Here is a 17,774-nt window from a genome sequence, read left to right as displayed (position 1 = left end):
GCGTAGGAAGTGACGCTGTGCGCGTGACCTGCTGTGCTGTGGCCGTGGTGGTGCATTTATATATATATATATATATTCTGAATTTTTTTTTTCTTCTGTTTTGTTTTTCTCTCTCTCTCTCTCTCTCTCAGTGTGGTAACCTTGCTTGTGAATATCACTTTTAAAAAAAAAAACCCAACGATGACAACAACAACAACAAAAAAAAACCCAACCCCCACCACCAAAACTCTTATTATTTAAATAAGATTTAAAAAGAAAATTAATTCATCAGCGAGGCCGAGCCACCTGGAGCGAATCGGCCCCGGTTTGGGGGAGCCTGGGTTGGGCTCGTGGAGGGGGTTGAGCAGGGCTGGGAGCGTGGCTGGTTTGCTCCAGGGATTTGGGATCTCGTGTTCCTGTAGTTCCGTGCTTCTGTGGAGACTGTGAATAAGTGGATATTCCCGTAGCCATGACAGAGCTGCCCTTTATTTATTTCCCCTGGAGCGCTGTGTCTTCATTTTACAGATTTCCCTCTATTTTCCCTCCCCCCACCATGATTCCATCTCCTTCCCTCTCCCCTTCCCCCCCTGCCCTCCCCTTTTTTGTGAAGTTTACTTATGGAAGAGTTACACTGTACTGTACAAATGTCAAAAGTGTCAAAAAGAGTACAATTTCCTAAAAATCACTGTATTAAAAGAAATGTTGTGAAGAAATAAACCGATGCTGATCAGAAGTTCCTCGGGGGTCCTTGTGGGCACAGAGGGGACAGCGGGGTGGTCCCTCTGCTCCGTGTCCATGACCTCAGTGTCCCTGAGTTGCCAGAGAGGAGCAAAATTAATCTGATTTTTTTTTAAATTATCATCCCCCAAATGGCTCCTGCTGCTGCAGAGGGAAGGGGTCGTGTCCTGCAGGCACCAGGGCAGAGCATTAAGGCACAGCTTTAAAAACCAGGACAAAGAAAAAGATCCCACTGAGGCAGTTTTCATTGACACTGGAAATAATTCAGTTCTTGGGTTATCAGGGAGTGTCCAACTCGCCCAGGGCTGGGAGCAGAGGGATGTGATGGCCCAAACTCTGCCAAAATTTGGCTCCAACACTCCCCCCCCCCCCACCACTCCGCCTCCCGAGCGCCGCAGAGCCGCTGGGTGCAATCACATCCCTATTTATAGAGGATCCAGGTGGCTGCAGCCCCCGCCCGGAGCCGGGGGGGGAAATGGGAGCTGAGGCAGCAAGGGGGGAGTGGAGTGATTTTATCCTTGAGCTGGAAGAGAAAAAGCAGGAGGGGAAGGAGTGAGGAGCTGCAAGGAGAGCAGGGGGGCAGCCGGAGCGAATCCTTTGGGTTGGAATGACCTTAAATCCCATCCAGTGCCACCCCTGCCATGGGCAGGGACACCTTCCCTGATCCCAGGCTGCTCCAACTTGGCCTTGGACACTTCCAGGGATCCAGGGGCAGCCACAGCCGCTCTGGGAATTCCATTCCAGGGCCTCCCCACCCTCACGGGGAAGAATTCCTTCCCAGTATCTAATTAGCGGGGATCCAAGAGGCCGGAAGGTGCTGGAGGAGGAGCGAGGGGCCGGTTTGCTCTGGAGATGGAACAGATCCAGCCTGGAGCAGCGGGAGGGGCTGCAGCAGCTCCTCCTCACCCCGGCTCCGTGGCCGAAGCCCAGAAGAAATCACTTTACAGATTATCCTGCAACAAGAGATTGTTACAAGCCCAGCCCGTGGCCCCAGCCAGCAGAGGAGTTAATCAGCAGCAGGCACGCGGGGGGCTGGCTCCGGCCATCCCCTCCCTCGGCCGCCTCCATCCGCGCTGCCGCAGCGCCCAGAGATCCGGCTGGGGCAGGTGGGAGCCTCTGGAAAGGCCCTGGCCCCTCTCTAGGCCCCGGCGCTGCGCTGGCTCTGCCGCGGCGGCTCCGCGGGGTGGGCACCACGGGGCTGGAAAACAGGGAGAGTGGGATGAGCTGGGCATTCCCAGGGCTGGAAAACAGGGATAGTGGGATGAGCTGGGAACTCCCAGGGCTGGAAAACAGGGATAGTGGGATGAGCTGGGCATTGCTGGACTGGAAAACAGGGATAACGGGATGAGCTGGGCATTCCCAGGGCTGGAAAACAGGGATAACGGGATGAGCTGGGCATTGCTGGACTGGAAAACAGGGATAACGGGATGAGCTGGGCATTCCAGGACTGGAAAACAGGGATAACGGGATGAGCTGGGCATTCCCAGGGCTGGAAAACAGGGATAACGGGATGAGCTGGGCATTGCTGGACTGGAAAACAGGGATAACGGGATGAGCTGGGCATTCCAGGACTGGAAAACAGGGATAACGGGATGAGCTGGGCATTCCCAGGGCTGGAAAACAGGGATAGTGGGATGAGCTGGGCATTGCTGGACTGGAAAACAGGGATAGTGGGATGAGCTGGGTATTCCTGGGGCTGGAAAACAGGGATAGTGGGATGAGCTGGGCATTCCCAGGGCTGGAAAACAGGGATAACGGGATGAGCTGGGCATTCCCAGACTGGAAAACAGGGATAGTGGGATGAGCTGGGCATTCCCAGGGCTGGAAAACAGCGATAGTGGGATGAGCTGGGAACTCCCAGGGCTGGAAAACAGCGATAGTGGGATGAGCTGGGCATTCCCAGGGCTGGAAAACAGGGATAGTGGGATGAGCTGGGCATTGCTGGACTGGAAAACAGGGATAACGGGATGAGCTGGGCATTCCCAGAGCTGGAAAACAGGGATAGTGGGATGAGCTGGGCATTCCCGGACTGGAAAACAGGGATAGTGGGATGAGCTGGGTATTCCCAGGGCTGGAAAACAGGGATAGTGGGATGAGCTGGGTATTCCCAGGGCTGGAAAACAGGGATAACGGGATGAGCTGGGCATTCCTGGGGCTGGAAAACAGGGATAGTGGGATGAGCTGGGCATTCCCAGGGCTGGAAAACAGGGATAGCAGGATGAGCTGGGCATTGCCAGGGCTGGAAAACAGGGAGAGTGGGATGAGCTGGGCATTCCCAGACTGGAAAACAGGGATAGTGGGATGAGCTGGGCATTCCCGGACTGGAAAACAGGGATAGTGGGATGAGCTGGGCATTCCCAGGGTTGGAAAACAGGGAGAGTGGGATGAGCTGGGCATTCCCAGGGCTGGAAAACAGGGATAGTGGGATGAGCTGGGCATTCCCGGACTGGAAAACAGGGATAGTGGGATGAGCTGGGCATTGCCAGGGCTGGAAAACAGGGATAGTGGGATGAGCTGGGCATTCCCAGGGCTGGAAAACAGCGATAGTGGGATGAGCTGGGAACTCCCAGGGCTGGAAAACAGGGATAACGGGATGAGCTGGGCATTCCTGGGGCTGGAAAACAGGGATAACGGGATGAGCTGGGCATTGCTGGACTGGAAAACAGGGATAGTGGGATGAGCTGGGTATTCCCAGGGCTGGAAAACAGGGATAGTGGGATGAGCTGGGCATTGCTGGACTGGAAAACAGGGATAACGGGATGAGCTGGGCATTCCCAGAGCTGGAAAACAGGGATAGTGGGATGAGCTGGGCATTCCCGGACTGGAAAACAGGGATAGTGGGATGAGCTGGGTATTCCCAGGGCTGGAAAACAGGGATAGTGGGATGAGCTGGGTATTCCCAGGGCTGGAAAACAGGGATAGCAGGATGAGCTGGGCATTCCCAGGGCTGGAAAACAGGGAGAGTGGGATGAGCTGGGCATTCCCAGGGCTGGAAAACAGGGAGAGTGGGATGAGCTGGGCATTCCCAGGGCTGGAAAACAGGGATAGCAGGATGAGCTGGGCATTCCCAGGGCTGGAAAACAGGGAGAGTGGGATGAGCTGGGCATTCCCGGACTGGAAAACAGGGATAGTGGGATGAGCTGGGCATTCCCAGGGTTGGAAAACAGGGAGAGTGGGATGAGCTGGGCATTCCCGGACTGGAAAACAGGGATAGTGGGATGAGCTGGGCATTGCCAGGGCTGGAAAACAGGGATAGTGGGATGAGCTGGGCATTCCCAGGGCTGGAAAACAGCGATAGTGGGATGAGCTGGGAACTCCCAGGGCTGGAAAACAGGGATAACGGGATGAGCTGGGCATTCCTGGGGCTGGAAAACAGGGATAACGGGATGAGCTGGGCATTGCTGGACTGGAAAACAGGGATAGTGGGATGAGCTGGGTATTCCCAGGGCTGGAAAACAGGGATAACGGGATGAGCTGGGCATTCCCGGACTGGAAAACAGGGAGAGTGGGATGAGCTGGGCATTCCCGGGGCTGGAAAACAGGGATAGTGGGATGAACTGGGCATTCCCAGGGCTGGAAAACAGGGATAACGGGATGAGCTGGGCACTACCAGGGCCGGGAGGGGGCCGAGGCGTGTGGCTCACCCGGTGTTTGAGGTAGGACAGGTAGGTGTCCCAGCCCAGCGTCACCACGTTGACATAAACCACGCGGAACGCGGGCGGCACGAAGAGGAAGTTCAGGATCTGCGCCGCCGGCCACACGCACCAGTCAGCCTGGAAAGGAGCAGGCAGCAGCTGGATGCTTCCCACGGGACCCACGAGGGAAAAGGGGAGAGCCTGGGATGGGGGTTACCTTGTAGAATTCCCAGAATTTCTCCTTCAGCTCGTCCAAGCTCTCCTGGAGGGATTGGCCCTCCAGGGTGCCGATGGCTGCGGGGACAGGCGGGGTCAGTGGGGATGGGAATTGCCGGGAAATGCCCCAAACCCCTCCCAGTGTGGGCGGGGAGGGCAGCGCCAGCACCAGCCAGAGGCAGGGAGTGGAAGGGAAAGTGAAAGGGAAGGCAGGGAGCTGTCTTGGAGAGCTGGGACAGAGCCCAGGGAGCGTCTGGAGCTGTGCCAGGGGATTTGGGATGGAGATCAGGGAAAGGTTCTTCCCCCAGAGGGTGCTGGGCACTGCCCAGGCTCCCCGGGGAATGAATGGGCACATTCCCAACCCTGCCAGAGCTCCAGGAGTGCTGGGACCCCGCTCTGGGACAGGGTGGGGTTGTTGGGGTGTTGGTGCAGGGGCTGGGGGGGTGGGCTGGGCGATCCCTGGGGGGTCCCACGTACCCATGAAGTACCAGGCTCCCATGCTGGGCGATGCCACCAGTTGGTCAATCAGGACTTTCTTCAGGACCGTCCTGAGGCTCCGCACGCCCCGGGCCGGGAACGCCGAGTCCAGCCAGAGGTACCAGTAGTGCATCAGCGGCCCCAGGCTGCAGCCCACGGCAAACATCCGGCCTGGGAAGAACATCCCGGGGCAGGGATGGAGGGTTTCCATGGAGAGGGCAAGGCTGGACGGGATATTGGGCAGGAATTGTTCCCTGGGAGGGTGGGCAGGCCCTGGCACAGGGTGCCCAGAGCAGCTGGGGCTGCCCCTGGATCCCTGGCAGTGGCCCAAGGCCAGGTTGGGGCACCCTGGGACAGTGGGAGGTGTCCACCTCTCCCTGCCCTGAGGCAGTGGGATTTAACCAGCCCATCCCAGTCCTCACCAGTGCGTCCCAGTTGGTGCTGGCTCTCCGGGTGCTTGCGGCGGTGCCATTCCTGCTGCAGGGAGTCCCCGGCTGCCAGGAGGCCCCCGCAGCTCAGGGTGTTGGTCAGGAGCAGCAGCCGCCCCGTGAACAGCGACTTCCAGGAGCGCAGCAGCATCCCTGTGGGCACAGCGGGGTCAGTCGCTGCTGCGTGCCCCCACCTGGGCACCCTGTGCCTCCCAGTTCCCCTGTGCCCCCCAGTCAGTGCTCCTGTGCCCTCCCAGTTCCCCCCAGTCAGTGCTCCTGTGCCCTCCCAGTTCCTCTGTGCCCCCCAGTTAGTGCTCCTGTACCCTCCAGTCAGTGCTCCTGTGCCCTCCCAGTTCCCCAGTTCCCCCCAGTCAGTGCTCCTGTGCCCTCCCAGTTCCCCCCAGTCAGTGCTCCTGTACCCCCCCAGTTCCCCAGTTCCCCCCAGTTAGTGCTCCTGTACCCCCCAGTTCCCCTGTACCCCCCCAGTCAGTGCTCCTGTGCCCTCCCAGTTCCCCAGTTCCCCCCAGTCAGTGCTCCTGTACCCTCCCAGTTCCCCAGTTCCCCCCAGTTAGTGCTCCTGTGCCCTCCCAGTTCCCCCCAGTCAGTGCTCCTGTACCCCCCCAGTTCCCCAGTTCCCCCCAGTCAGTGCTCCTGTACCCCCCAGTTCCCCTGTACCCCCCCAGTCAGTGCTCCTGTGCCCTCCCAGTTCCCCAGTTCCCCCCAGTCAGTGCTCCTGTGCCCTCCCAGTTCCCCAGTTCCCCCCAGTCAGTGCTCCTGTGCCCTCCCAGTTCCCCCCAGTCAGTGCTCCTGTGCCCTCCCAGTTCCCCAGTTCCCCCCAGTCAGTGCTCCTGTACCCTCCCAGTTCCCCCAGTTAGTGCTCCTGTGCCCTCCCAGTTCCCCAGTTCCCCCCAGTCAGTGCTCCTGTACCCCCCCAGTTCCCCAGTTCCCCCAGTTAGTGCTCCTGTGCCCTCCCAGTTCCCCCCAGTTAGTGCTCCTGTGCCCTCCCAGTTCCCCTGTGCCCCCCAGTTCTCCCCTCTGCGTCTCCCAGTTGTCCCAGTTACCTCCGCCGCACCTCCCAGTCCCCCCATTACTCCTGCTGTGCCCCCTCGCCCCCTCCTCGACCCCTCTGACACCCCCCCAGTGCCCCCCAGTGCCCCCAGCCCCACCCACTGGGTGCTCCCCACCCACCCCCGTTCTCTCTGTACCCCTCCACTTACCCCGCTGGGTGCCCAGCGCCCCTTCCTGGGCACCACCCCGGTTCCCGGTGCCTCCCGGTGCCCCCCGTGCCCCCCCCCCGCCACTACCGGGCGTTACCGCCGCCCGCACGCGGAACGGGGCGAGTGTCACGTGACAAAAACGGCTTCCGCTTCCTGGCTCGGCCATGACAGCTACTGTGGCACAGGGGGCCGCCATGACAGCTACTGTGGCACAGGAGGCCGCCATGACACCTACCGAGGCACAGGAGGCCGCCATGACACCTACCGAGGCACAGGAGGCCGCCATGACAGCTACCGAGGCAGCAGCTCGTCCGGGTGCTTGTGGTGGGGGGAGATGGGGATGGTCCAGGGGGTCCCCGCGGTGCCACAGCCCCGCGCTATCCCTGCCACCTTGGTTTTGGGGCAGCAGAGCAGCTGGGGGGGGCCGCTGCTGCCTGGGGATGTCCCCCGGAGGTGGCTGTGATGGGCATCAACAGCGCTGGGGGGTCTGGGACCACCACTCTTCCCACTCTGATGGTGCCACTGGGGTCCCTTTAGGTGTGGGGAAGCTGCTAAGACCCTCCAGGCTGTCCCCAGAGCCTTCAGAATTCTTTGAGAAGCTTCTCTTTGGAGCTTGAACGTCAACTCTGTGTCCCCTTGGTTGTGGGGGCAGCAGAAGGGCTGGGGGGACATTGCTGCTCCTCATCCTGGGAGTTCATCACTCCCAAGGACATCCTGGTGGGAACTGAGGCCTCTTTCTCAGCGATGTGGGGCAGCTGGGACAGCTCTGGCTGTGACCTGGAGGCAAAGATCCCCTCACTAACGGGTGTTTGTCTGCCAGGATTGATGTGCGGCAGGAAGGCAAAAAACTCACCAGCTTCTAAAAACATCAGCTTTATTCCAACTCCCAGCACAGCTGAGGAGCCCTGCTCCTCCTCACACCCCATCCAAAGGCCTCCTGACGTGGGACAGGGCCTGGCCAGCCCTATCTGTAGGAATTGGCCTTGTGTTTTGGCAGGAAGGTGAAGCTGGGTGGGACGGGGCCCAGGAGCAGCTCACTGGGAGAAAGAAGCAATTACAGAATTAATCCAGACCTTAAAGCTCATCCAGTGCCACCCCTGCCATGGGCAGGGACACCTCCCACTGTCCCAGGGTGCCCCAAGCCCCGTCCAGCCTGGCCTTGGACAGGGAGGAAGGACACAAGGACAACAACAAAACCAAACCCAAGGAGGGGTCAGTGCTCAGTCCCCAGCTGTCACACGACCCTGTGGCTCTACAGGGGCTCTGCCACGTCGCTTTTTAGCAATTGAAATGAAATTCGATGCTTTATTACCTTATTTTGATCCAATCATCCACGTTTTGGCTGGCCATGAGTGTCTCCAGGTAGTCCCTCCCCAGGTAATAGGGCGGCCGCTCGTTGATTCTCTGAGGTAGATGTTCCAATAATCCAACAGGAATGTACCTGGAATGAAATGAAATGGAACAGCAGTGAGTGCTGGGGTTGAATGAGTTCTTTTTTAAAGATCCTCCTGGCTGGGCAGAGTTACCTGCACAGGAAGGAGAGCCACTCCAGCAGGAATTTCCTGGTTTTCTCCACTCCCTGAGTATCCGACCCCCAGTGCTCGAGGCCGTAGTTGGTGAAGTCCTTGAGGATGTCAAATCTCTCGCTGGAGGAGATATCCCAGTGTCTCTGCTCCTTGATTTCCGTGAAAAGCCAAGGTTTGATGAGTGCCCCTCTGCAGCAAAAAAATAAAAAAAAAAAAAGGGATTGTTATTCCCATCACTGATGCTCCTGAAGATTTGAGACACTTTCCAGCACTGATTTCCCAGCCAACTCTGCTTTAAACCTCCTTTTCCATTCCAGCAAGAAGCTCCCAACGATACAAATGGATTTTACCAATTTGGGTTTGTTTAGGGATTTTTTTAATAATCCCCTTTTTTTTTTTTTTTTTTTTTTTTACTCTTGAACCACCAGAGCTCAGGAGCAAAGGGAAACACAGGCACTTGCCTTGCAATCATGATTCCAGAAACTCCCATCTGCATGGCTTGATTTGCATCTTCATAGGACAAAATATCCCCGTTTCCTGCCCAGAAAGGAGGGAGAAGCCAGAGGTCAAAGTGATCCGTGAGGACAAGTCAAAGTGAGCTAATCCAGGCATGGGATAAAATTCAAAATGGATACAGTGTCCAGATGCTCCAAAGAGGCTCTGGGGCTCCTGGTTTGGATTCCCAGGGATGTTTCTGATGGATGTTTCCTTACAAGGGAAAAAAGAGCTGTCACCTCTCTCCTCCTTCACTCCCAGCTCCTTTCCCTGAGGGTTTAGGGATTCTGTGCCACAGGGGCAAGAAAACACCTGGAAAAACCCAAGTGATTCGTGTCCTACCTGTCCCTTTTCCCTGCCCATTTTCCCTGTCCATTTTCCCTGTCCCTTCCCTCTGGCACCACATCAGCAACACCAGGGATGCTCCAACCTTTCCTCTGTGCTAAGCATCCTCGGGAAGCTGGGTTTTTTCCCCACTTTTAAAGGAATTTGAAATGAAAGGAGTGACAAAGGAAGCCCCACGTACCAAAGAGAGGCATGGGGCTGGCGATGCGGGCGCACTCGGCGATGTATTCCCAGTCTGCGCTCCGGGTGTACCTCTGCTCCCGGGATCGGCCGTGCAGCTGTGGGAGAGAGCCAGGGACACCTCACTGGACAGGCAGGGAGGGATGGGGGGCACTGACAGCGGGATGGGGAAAGGGAGCCTCGGGATCAGCCTTGGGATCAGCCTTGGGATTGGCCTCGGGATCGGCCTCGGGATCGGCCATGCAGCTGTGGGAGAGAGCCAGGGACACCTCACTGGACAGGCAGGGAGGGATGGGGGGCACTGACAGCGGGATGGGGAAAGGGAGCCTCGGGATCGACCTTGGGATCAGCCTCGGGATCGACCTTGGGATCAGCCTCGGGATCGACCTTGGGATCGACCTCGGGATCGGCCTCGGGATCGGCCATGCAGCTGTGGGAGAGAGCCAGGGACACCTCACTGGACAGGCAGGGAGGGAGGGGGGGCACTGACAGCGGGATGGGGAAAGGGAGCCTCGGGATCGACCTTGGGATCAGCCTCGGGATCGGCCTCAGGATCGACCTCGGGATCGACCTCGGGCTCAATGGGTGCCGACAGAGCGGGGTGAGCAGAGCTCAGTAAGGGATCCCTTGGGATCTGCCTCTGAATTTACAGCCAGGGGCACTGACAGGTTGGACAGGGCTTGGGGCAACCTGGGACAGTGGAACGGGATCAGCTTTAAGGTCCCTCCCCAAACCGTTCCGTGGGATTCCACGATCACGGACCCAAGGCTCAGGAGCAGGTAGGAAAACACCCTCTGCACCTGAATTTCCCTCTTTTATTAGCAGAGGGCACTGAAAGGCAGGGGAAGGTCACCCCCACCCCGTCCCCAGGCTGAATTCCTCAGCCACCAACCCCACACATCTGTCTCCGTACCGTGACCAGGGACGCTCCCCACTCCCGGATCTTAGGGATGATTTTGTGAGCCACGTTAACCTTTTCCTGCACCCCAGTCCGGATCTTCACCGTCAGTGGGACATCCAGCACCTGCAGAGGTGGGGGAATGAGGCCAGGCCAGGCTGGGCTCCCCCAGCTCAGCTCCAGGTGCTCCGACTCACCGAGTTCATCCCGCGGACGATCTGCTCGAACTTGTTGGAGCGAGTCATCAAAGCACAGCCTCCTCCCTGAGGGACAAAACACGGCACAGTCAGGACTTTCCTCTTCCTCACACAGTGGAGAGTCCTTGGAGCTGCTCAGGTAAGGCTTGGAGCATCTCAAAGCTTGGAGAAAGTGGATCGTTCAACCAAAAATAAACCCCAAAGTGCTTTTCCCTCCCAAATCCTGCCTGCAGAGACAGCAATTCCCTGGTCCCTGAGCACCTTAACCCCCTTCTCATTGGGATCTACTGCCCACAAATGAACTGGGAGCTCTGGATCAGACTGGAAGGAGCAATCAGGCAGCGGGGAATGAGGGAGAAAACAAGGATTCAAAGACAGAATTTCTCACCTTCTTGTAGACCAGGTCAATGGGACACCCGACGTTGATGTCAACAAAATCCACGTCAATTGTCCTGTTCAGGAGCTCTGCACACTTGGTCATGGTGTCTGGAAAGGCTCCCTCCAGCTGCCAAAGGGGAACAGCTTCCCTGAGTTCCAGAGGCAGCTTTTCCCCTGGGAAGTGAGTTATTGGTGGGCTATGGGGTGACAACACTGACCTGCACCCCGAAAATGTCCTCGGTGTGGTGGCGTTTGAGCAGAGCCCACTCTGAGGACTGGCCCTGCAGCAGGTTGGTGCACACGGCCATCTCCCCACAGGTGACATCTGCCCCAAAACGTTTGCAGATCCGTCGGAAAGGGAGGTTGCCACACTGGCAGGGACAGCAGGGACAGGGATGGTCAGATCTGCCCTGTTCCAACCGTGTCAGCGCCAAGTTTTGGCAAGAGGATGGAGTTATCCACCTACCGTGGTCAGTGGAGCCAGGTAGAGCTTGCCTTGGATTTCCAGCTGGAAAACAGGGATGGAGGAGCAGGTTAGCAGAGCTGCAGTGGCTTTTATGGAATCACAGAATGGTCTGGGGTGGAAAGGACCTTAAGGATCATCCAGTCCCACCCCCTGCCATGGCAGGGACACCTCCCACTGTCCCAGGCTGCTCCAAGCCCCAATGTCCAGCCTGGCCTTGGGCACTGCTAAGGATCCAGGGGCAGCCACAGCTGCTCTGGGAGTTCCATCCCAGCCCCTCCCCACCTTCACAGGGAGGAATTCCTTCCATATATAAGGAGTGCTCTGCCTGCCTCCCCCAGCTAAAGGCTCTCCAAGGGGTTTCTCTGCCATCTTTCCACGCACAGTCTGCACCACGGGATCAGGACACAAGGGACTCTCACCTTTTTCTTCTCACACGGCCGCAGCTTCGTGACGTCTTCATCCGTCAGCGGGCCCAGGGTTGGGGTGGAGGGAGCATCCTCAGCCCCTCGGGAGCTCTGCAGGGCCTCTGGTTTGGGATCCTCTCCCTGCTCCTGCAGCACAGGGCTGTCTCCCAGGCCCTCCTGGGATGCTGTGCAGTTGGACACCTCTGTGCAGCCCCCCGTGGCTTTGCCTCCCTTCCCACCGTGCAGCCCACGGAGAAACTCCTCGGCCTTCTGGAAGCTGAACTTCCTCTTGCGCAGCTGCTGCTGGAGGTCCTTGGAGAGGCTGTTCCTCACCAGCAGCTTCCCTTCCCACTGCTGGGCCAGGGCGGCGTTGACCAGGTTCTGGTGGCCGTCGCCGAGGTGGGCCTGGCCGAAGCGGCAGGTGACACCGTAGGGACAGCGGCCAAAGGTGTCGAAGAGGACACAGCGCTGGCCCAGGTCCGCCGGCTTCCCCGCCAGGTACTCGGACACGTCGTGCAGGAAGCGGCAGCGCGGCCCGAAGTGGCACTGCCCGGCACAGCCCTGCGGGCAACGCGGAGCAGGGCAAGCTGGGGATGGACCAGCACAGCCCAGAAGTGCCCTGAGCACCTGAGAGCCCCCGGTGAGGTCGGGAATGCTCCCAGGGATGTGCTGCAGGAGGGGAGGGGTGGATACACCTCAGGGGAGGGGATGCTTCACTTGTCCCACTCATCCCACGTCACCCTCTCCCAGATGGTTTTTATGGAGTCCCAGACTGCTTTGGGTTGCAGGGACCTTAAAGCCCATCCAGTGCCACCCCTGCCATGGCAGGGACACCTCCCACTGTCCCAGGCTGCTCCAAGCCCCAATGTCCAGCCTGGCCTTGGGCACTGCCAGGGATCCAGGGGCAGCCCCAGCTGCTCTGGGCACCCTGTGCCAGGGCCTGCCCACCCTCACAGCCAGGAATTCCTTCCCAATATCCCACCTAACCCAGCGGGAGCAGGGCCCGGTGTCCCACCTGTGTCACCGAGGGGCACAGCCTGCTCTGCTCGTAGCAGTTGGGTTTCATGCAGGGGCGGCTCTTGTTCTGCCCCCGGGCTCTCTTCTTCTCCGGGCGCTCCTTCTCCTCCTCTCCAGCATTCCCTTGGCTTTCCCCATCCTGGCTCAGCTCCTCTGCCTTCACCCGCTTGGCTGGGGGTTCGCTCTGGGAGCTGCTGACCCGCTCCTCTTCCTTCTTCTCCTCCTTTTCCTCCTCCTCCTCCTCCTCGCCCCCTGCCCGCAGGTAGGCGTGGAACTGCTCCTTGGAGGTGAGGAACCTGCGGGTGTCCGTGGAAAAGGGGTCAGGAGCGGGGGTTATGGGGGCACAGGGACTGTACCAAGGGCAGGAGGGGCTGGGCATGGACTGAGAGGGGGTATGGAGAGGTCGGGAATGTACTGGGAGGATTATGGAGGGACCAGGGACGTACTGGGGGATGGAGGAGTTGGGAATGTCGTGAGAGTGGGATATGGAGAGATCAGGAACGTACCGGGGGGGGGGGTTATGAAGGGAGCGGGCACGTACCGGAGAAGATTATCAAGGGGCCGAGCCCGTTCTGGGGGGGTTATGGAGGGGTCAGGCACGTCCCGGGGGGGTTAAGGAGGCGCCGATCCCGCACTCACCGGGCTCGAACCGGCGCCACGCCGGGCGCCGCCACCGCTGCCATGCTGCCGCGCGCGGCGATGACGTCAGGGGCGGGGCGGCGGGGGCACGTGACCAGGCGCGCGCGCGGCGGGCGGTATATAAAGGCTGACCGAGGCGCGGCCTCCTCACAACGGCGGGAGCCGCGGCTGCGGAGCGGGAGCTTCGTGTGACGGGTTCGGGCGCTCTCCGAGGCCGGTTTAGGGGGCTGCCCACAGCCCCTCATGGTTGTCAGGGCTGCCCATGTAGGGAGAGAAGGGCGGTGTGGAGCCCTTGTACCAGGGAGAGGTGTCGTCCGTTGTGGCAGCTCCTTAAGGCTTCTCTTTGGGGACAGCTGGGTGTGAGGGGTCACAGCTGCTGGCCCCTGAGGGTGGGCACGGCTGGAAGGACAGGGGTTCTTCACCCCTGAGATCACTGAGTTCAACTTACGACTGGACAGCACCATGTCAGCCAGACACACAAAGTGCCCCATTGTCCTTCCTTAAACAATTCCCTGATTTTGGGGTGAGCGTCTGGCTCTCCTAGGTCCTCACTGCTGTCGGGGGGGAGGATGGAGCTCTACAGAGACGTGGGATACTTGGTACGAGTTTTTTGTATTTTTAGTGTTATTTTTAAGCAGTAAACACAAGCACTGGCTGCACAGTGCTGAATGGTTGAAGCAGCTCTTGCTCATGAGCTGCCTGGAGTGCTCAAGCTGCCCTTGCCTTTGGCCTGCGGGTGGGAGTTTGGGCTGAAAACCAAATAAACACATCAAGCGTGGTGTGTTTGACCTTTTCTCCCTCCCCTGTAGCTGCCACGTCTTCCCTGCGTTTGTGCTACTCTTTACACCCTCTCCTGGTCCACAACCCCTCCGTGATCCTCCGAGCCTGATGCGTGTGAGCAAGAGCGATGCTGTAGTGAGGGGGCCGGTGTCTCACGGGTGATGTATTTGGAGCCCTCCTGGATGACGTTTCCTTTCCAGCTCCATCATCTCCACGGCCCCGTTTGACTCATGCTTGGCCTGGGCTGCTGAGAGGGCGAGAAAAGGCTGTGAAATCCAAGTGAAGCAAGACCTGGGCTCCGTCTTTTGCGTCCCTCACCCTCTGTTGAATCCAAGGCGCTTTTTTAGCCGGGTAAGAACTGTCCTCTTTGTGTTCATGAGGCTGGACATGGGGTCAGCCCTGCTCTGTGGAGGTACCTACAAGGAGACAGAGGGTAACTCGTGGGTTTTGTCCTAATTTAGGAGCTGCTGGAACCTCTGGAAGAGGGACTGCTCGTGGTGTTGCAGAATTACCATGGCGCTGAGATTGTTTATGGGCACTGCAGGCTTGTGTGTGCACGTGGAGTGGAGGTAAAAGTGCATGTGGGGCTTGAATTCTGGTGTTTTCCTGTTTTAGCACAGTTCTTTCCAGATGCTCCGTCAGAAATGGCTTTTGGGAGGAGCTGGGAGCCTGGTGGGTGCTCCTGCTGCTGCCAAGGGTGGGCAGGTTGCACGATGGGGTCAGGCTGCTGTGGGAAGAGCTTTGGGCTGGTTGGGTGTTAATTAGTTCTGGAGTGAAATATGAGGAATGCGAAATACTATTTTAAGCTTCAGCTTGGCTGGGGGAAGGAAGGAAGGAAGGAAACGAGGCCCTGGGGATTAATGAAGTGATTTCACTGCTGTTTTTGTGGGGCAATAAGCCCGAAGTCAGAGTGCTTTGGGCTGGCTGCACCCGGCTGAGGTCAGACTTCAGCATCTAATCCCTGCTCCGGGCACTGGCTCGGCAGCTTTATGAGGCTGAGCCCTGGATGAGCGTCCCAACAAACCCTTTCCCAGGTTGGACAGGGCTTGGAGCAACCTGGTCTACTGGAAGATGTCCTTGGCCATTCAGGGGTGGGATTGGGTGAGCTTTGAGGTCTCTTCCAACCCAAACCATTCCATGACTCTCTGCTAGGTATGGAGAGGTGCTGCTCTTGTCTCTTACATCTTCTCACCCCTTCAGGTCATGCTGAGGTTGGAAGAGGAGCCAGGGGAATGAGGAGCTGGATAAATGCAGGGTGAATACAGAGCTTGGAAGGCCACAGCTGTCAGTCCCACATCCTGCAGCAGCACTAAAGCAGCTTTAGAGAAAACCAATACCCACGAACTCACTGGGAAAGGCCAAGGCAGGAAAAAGGGAAAGGTTGATTACAGGAAAGTGGGATATAGATACAGGGAGAACTAAGTCAGGAAAAGTTCAGCTCCTTCAAGGTCCAAGTTAAACACGTATTAATGAACCTGCCCCTTCCACAGGCTCCCACACAAAAGTCGGATGTGTCAAGCCCTGGGGTCTGGCTACCACACCAGGAATTAGCCAAAAAATGAGGCTCTGTAGCAGCCTCAGGAGCAGCTGCCATGGGGAGAGAGGTTTGGGCTGGTCACACTCATCTGGAGCAGTGCTGAGTGTTGGTTCCTGGTGCCAGAGGGGTGAATGTCCCAGGTGTGGGGTTGGATGTGTGGGAAGCTGGCTGGAGCTGGGAGGGAACCTCCGGGTCCTGTCTTCTGCTCAAACCAAATCCATCCCTCATGCATTGTCTCCTCTTTTATCCGGTCTCGTTTTAGCAGCACAGCTTCCAGCCTTCTGCAAAGGAGACTATTCCCATTGCTCATAAATCTCCTATCAGGAAGCTGTTTCCAAGATTAAAGCTTTAAACGTTTCCCCTCTCTGGTTTCATGTCCCAGCTCCCAATTCCCTCCCTGCCGTAATCACCAGCTCCATCCCCTCCATCTGGACACGCTGGGGTCTCACACCAGGCCCCTGCGAGCTCTGTCTGCTCCAAGAAAACATGTGCTGGGACAATTTGGGATTGGGGTGTGCACCTCAAAAGCTCGGAAGCAGCCCTTCCAGGCTTTGTGTCATGGAGTTTGGAAAGCTCCTCCTGCTGCAGGTCCCTCCTGGCTGGTTTAAGAGCTGACTTAGCGTTTGGAGGAGCTAAAGGTCATTATCTGGGCAAGGCCTATGGCTTTGGGATGAGCTCTCTGTGTGCTGGAGCTCGGGGTCTGTTGTGCATGTCGGATCAGCGGGAGCGGGGCTGGGGTGAAGATCCGCGGTGACGAGTGCTTGGATCGGCGGTGCCGTGCTGCTGCGGGGGCAGGGGGAGGCACGGGACAGCTGGGCTGGCGTGGGAGGGCTGGGAGCACTGTGGGACCCCAGGGCTCTTGGCTGGGGCACTCAGCCCTTTGTCAGGAAAGCCTGGAGGAGACCCCAAGTCTTTTCATCAGACCCTAAAATTAGAGGCAGCCAAGGCCCCAGTGGTGGGAGAGGCGGATTCCTTGGCAGAGGCTGCTGTGCTGATGGAAGAGGCAGGATGTGGCTTTTCCCAGCGCCCTGGGCACGGGAGCGGGAGGAAAGTCCCAATTCTCCATTCTGGGAGCTCTGGGGGGCATCTCTCACCAGCCTTTGTCCCTCTCAGCCTTCATCACCCTCAGCCCTGCTGTTCCCAAGGTCGTTCTGGGGCAGCTCCATGGGAGGCTTCCAAAAGGGACCTTCTCTTCTGGCCTCTGCTGTCACCTGAGGTCACCCCGTCCCCTTTCCGTGCAGGTTGGCTAATCCCCCGTGGCTCAGCCTGTTGGGAATTAGGGGAGTTGAGGATCTGGACAGGAAAGGTGCTTGCCTTCAACCCTTTATCTGGCCTCTTCTAATGCCCTGTGTGCCACCAGATAAAATCTGGTGTGCATTTTTAATTTTTATTTTTACACGAAAAAGCAACACTGAAATTTCCTCCTGACATTTAACTCAGTCAGTCGGTGACAAACCGAATAAACATTCCTGTTTCGCTGGGACAAAGGCTCCAAGATCCTGCTGGGACTAAAATGTTTCATCATTTCCGAAGTAAAATGTTTCAGTTTAAAAAAAAAAAAAAAAAAGAACAACAACTAAAAATGACACGTTTCAATGTTTTTCTAATTATTTTCTCCATTTTGGCTGGAGCTATTTGTCAAATCTGGCCTGGCTTCTCAAATAGCTTTGGAACCTTCCAAAACTGCTATTTTGGGGACTTTTCCTGTTATTGATGAATAAGTTGGATCCCTGCCCTGCATTCCTGTTCATTCCAGGTGTTTTCTGGGGTGTCTTATGGTGGATGGAGCCTTGGCGCCACCCTTTCGGTGCCATGGGCAGGGACACCTTCTGCTATCCCAGGCTGCTCCAACCTGGCCTTGGACACTTCCAGGGATCCAGGGGCAGCCACAGCTTCTCTGGGAATTCAATTCCAGGGCCTCACCGCCCTCACAGGGAAGAATTCCTTCCCAATATCCCATCTATCCCTGCCCCGTGGCAGTGGGAAGCCATTCCCCGTGTCCTGTCCCTCCAGGCCCTTGGAAATCATCTCTCTCCATCTTCTTTGTCGGCTCCTTCAGGCCTTGCAAGGCCACACTGAGGTCACCCCAAAGCTTCTCCTCTCCAGGCTGAACAATCCCAGCTCTCCCAGCCTTTCCCTACAGAGCTGCTCCATCCCTCTGAGCATCCTGGTGCCTCCTCTGGACTCTCTCCAGCAGCTCCACGTCCCTCCTGTGTTGAGGA

At 57.9% G+C, this 17,774-nt stretch overlaps 2 protein-coding genes and 1 long non-coding RNA gene across 8 annotated transcripts; 1 reads left to right on the top strand and 2 right to left on the bottom strand.

The window, feature by feature from the left end:
• Window positions 1–645: 645 nt before the first annotated feature.
• MPV17L2 (MPV17 mitochondrial inner membrane protein like 2) lies at window positions 646–6,744 on the bottom strand. Of its 2 annotated transcripts, XM_068997216.1 has the most exons (6): window positions 6,691–6,744; window positions 5,468–5,626; window positions 5,046–5,216; window positions 4,570–4,646; window positions 4,362–4,490; window positions 646–1,915 (listed from the first exon to the last, which is right to left on the bottom strand). In XM_068997216.1, exons 2-6 carry the CDS (start codon window positions 5,622–5,624, stop codon window positions 1,856–1,858), a joined length of 594 nt encoding a protein of 197 aa, XP_068853317.1. In that variant the 5' UTR covers window positions 5,625–5,626; window positions 6,691–6,744; the 3' UTR covers window positions 646–1,855. The 2 variants fall into 2 exon arrangements, with proteins under 2 accessions (XP_068853317.1, XP_068853318.1); XM_068997217.1 differs by lacking the exon at window positions 6,691–6,744 and having other exon boundaries at window positions 5,046–5,269; window positions 5,468–5,605.
• An 803-nt stretch (window positions 6,745–7,547) lies between these two features.
• Window positions 7,548–13,306, bottom strand: DUS3L (dihydrouridine synthase 3 like). Of its 3 annotated transcripts, none has more exons than XM_068996987.1 (13): window positions 13,236–13,306; window positions 12,595–12,892; window positions 11,595–12,140; window positions 11,176–11,217; window positions 10,928–11,080; window positions 10,720–10,836; window positions 10,332–10,397; window positions 10,150–10,260; window positions 9,238–9,334; window positions 8,678–8,753; window positions 8,217–8,405; window positions 8,003–8,131; window positions 7,548–7,727 (listed from the first exon to the last, which is right to left on the bottom strand). In XM_068996987.1, exons 1-13 carry the CDS (start codon window positions 13,277–13,279, stop codon window positions 7,655–7,657), a joined length of 1,941 nt encoding a protein of 646 aa, XP_068853088.1. In that variant the 5' UTR covers window positions 13,280–13,306; the 3' UTR covers window positions 7,548–7,654. The 3 variants fall into 3 exon arrangements, with proteins under 3 accessions (XP_068853088.1, XP_068853086.1, XP_068853087.1); XM_068996985.1 differs by having other exon boundaries at window positions 10,150–10,233; window positions 13,236–13,284; XM_068996986.1 differs by lacking the exons at window positions 7,548–7,727; window positions 8,003–8,131; window positions 8,217–8,405; window positions 8,678–8,753 and adding an exon at window positions 8,765–8,924 and having other exon boundaries at window positions 13,236–13,284.
• Window positions 13,307–13,616: 310 nt separating this feature from the next.
• Window positions 13,617–17,478, top strand: LOC138099685 (uncharacterized). Of its 3 annotated transcripts, none has more exons than XR_011146757.1 (5): window positions 13,617–13,758; window positions 14,045–14,129; window positions 14,216–14,366; window positions 14,477–14,584; window positions 15,506–17,478. It is a non-coding gene; the product is annotated as an uncharacterized lncRNA (long non-coding RNA). The 3 variants fall into 3 exon arrangements; XR_011146754.1 differs by having other exon boundaries at window positions 15,216–17,478; XR_011146755.1 differs by lacking the exon at window positions 14,045–14,129 and having other exon boundaries at window positions 15,216–17,478.
• Window positions 17,479–17,774: the final 296 nt, after the last annotated feature.

This window comes from Aphelocoma coerulescens, chromosome 28 (genome assembly GCF_041296385.1).
Source record: "Aphelocoma coerulescens isolate FSJ_1873_10779 chromosome 28, UR_Acoe_1.0, whole genome shotgun sequence".
NCBI lineage: Eukaryota > Metazoa > Chordata > Aves > Passeriformes > Corvidae > Aphelocoma > Aphelocoma coerulescens.
Note: the sequence above shows the minus strand (reverse complement) of the source record. Positions and strands in the feature narration are given on the sequence as shown.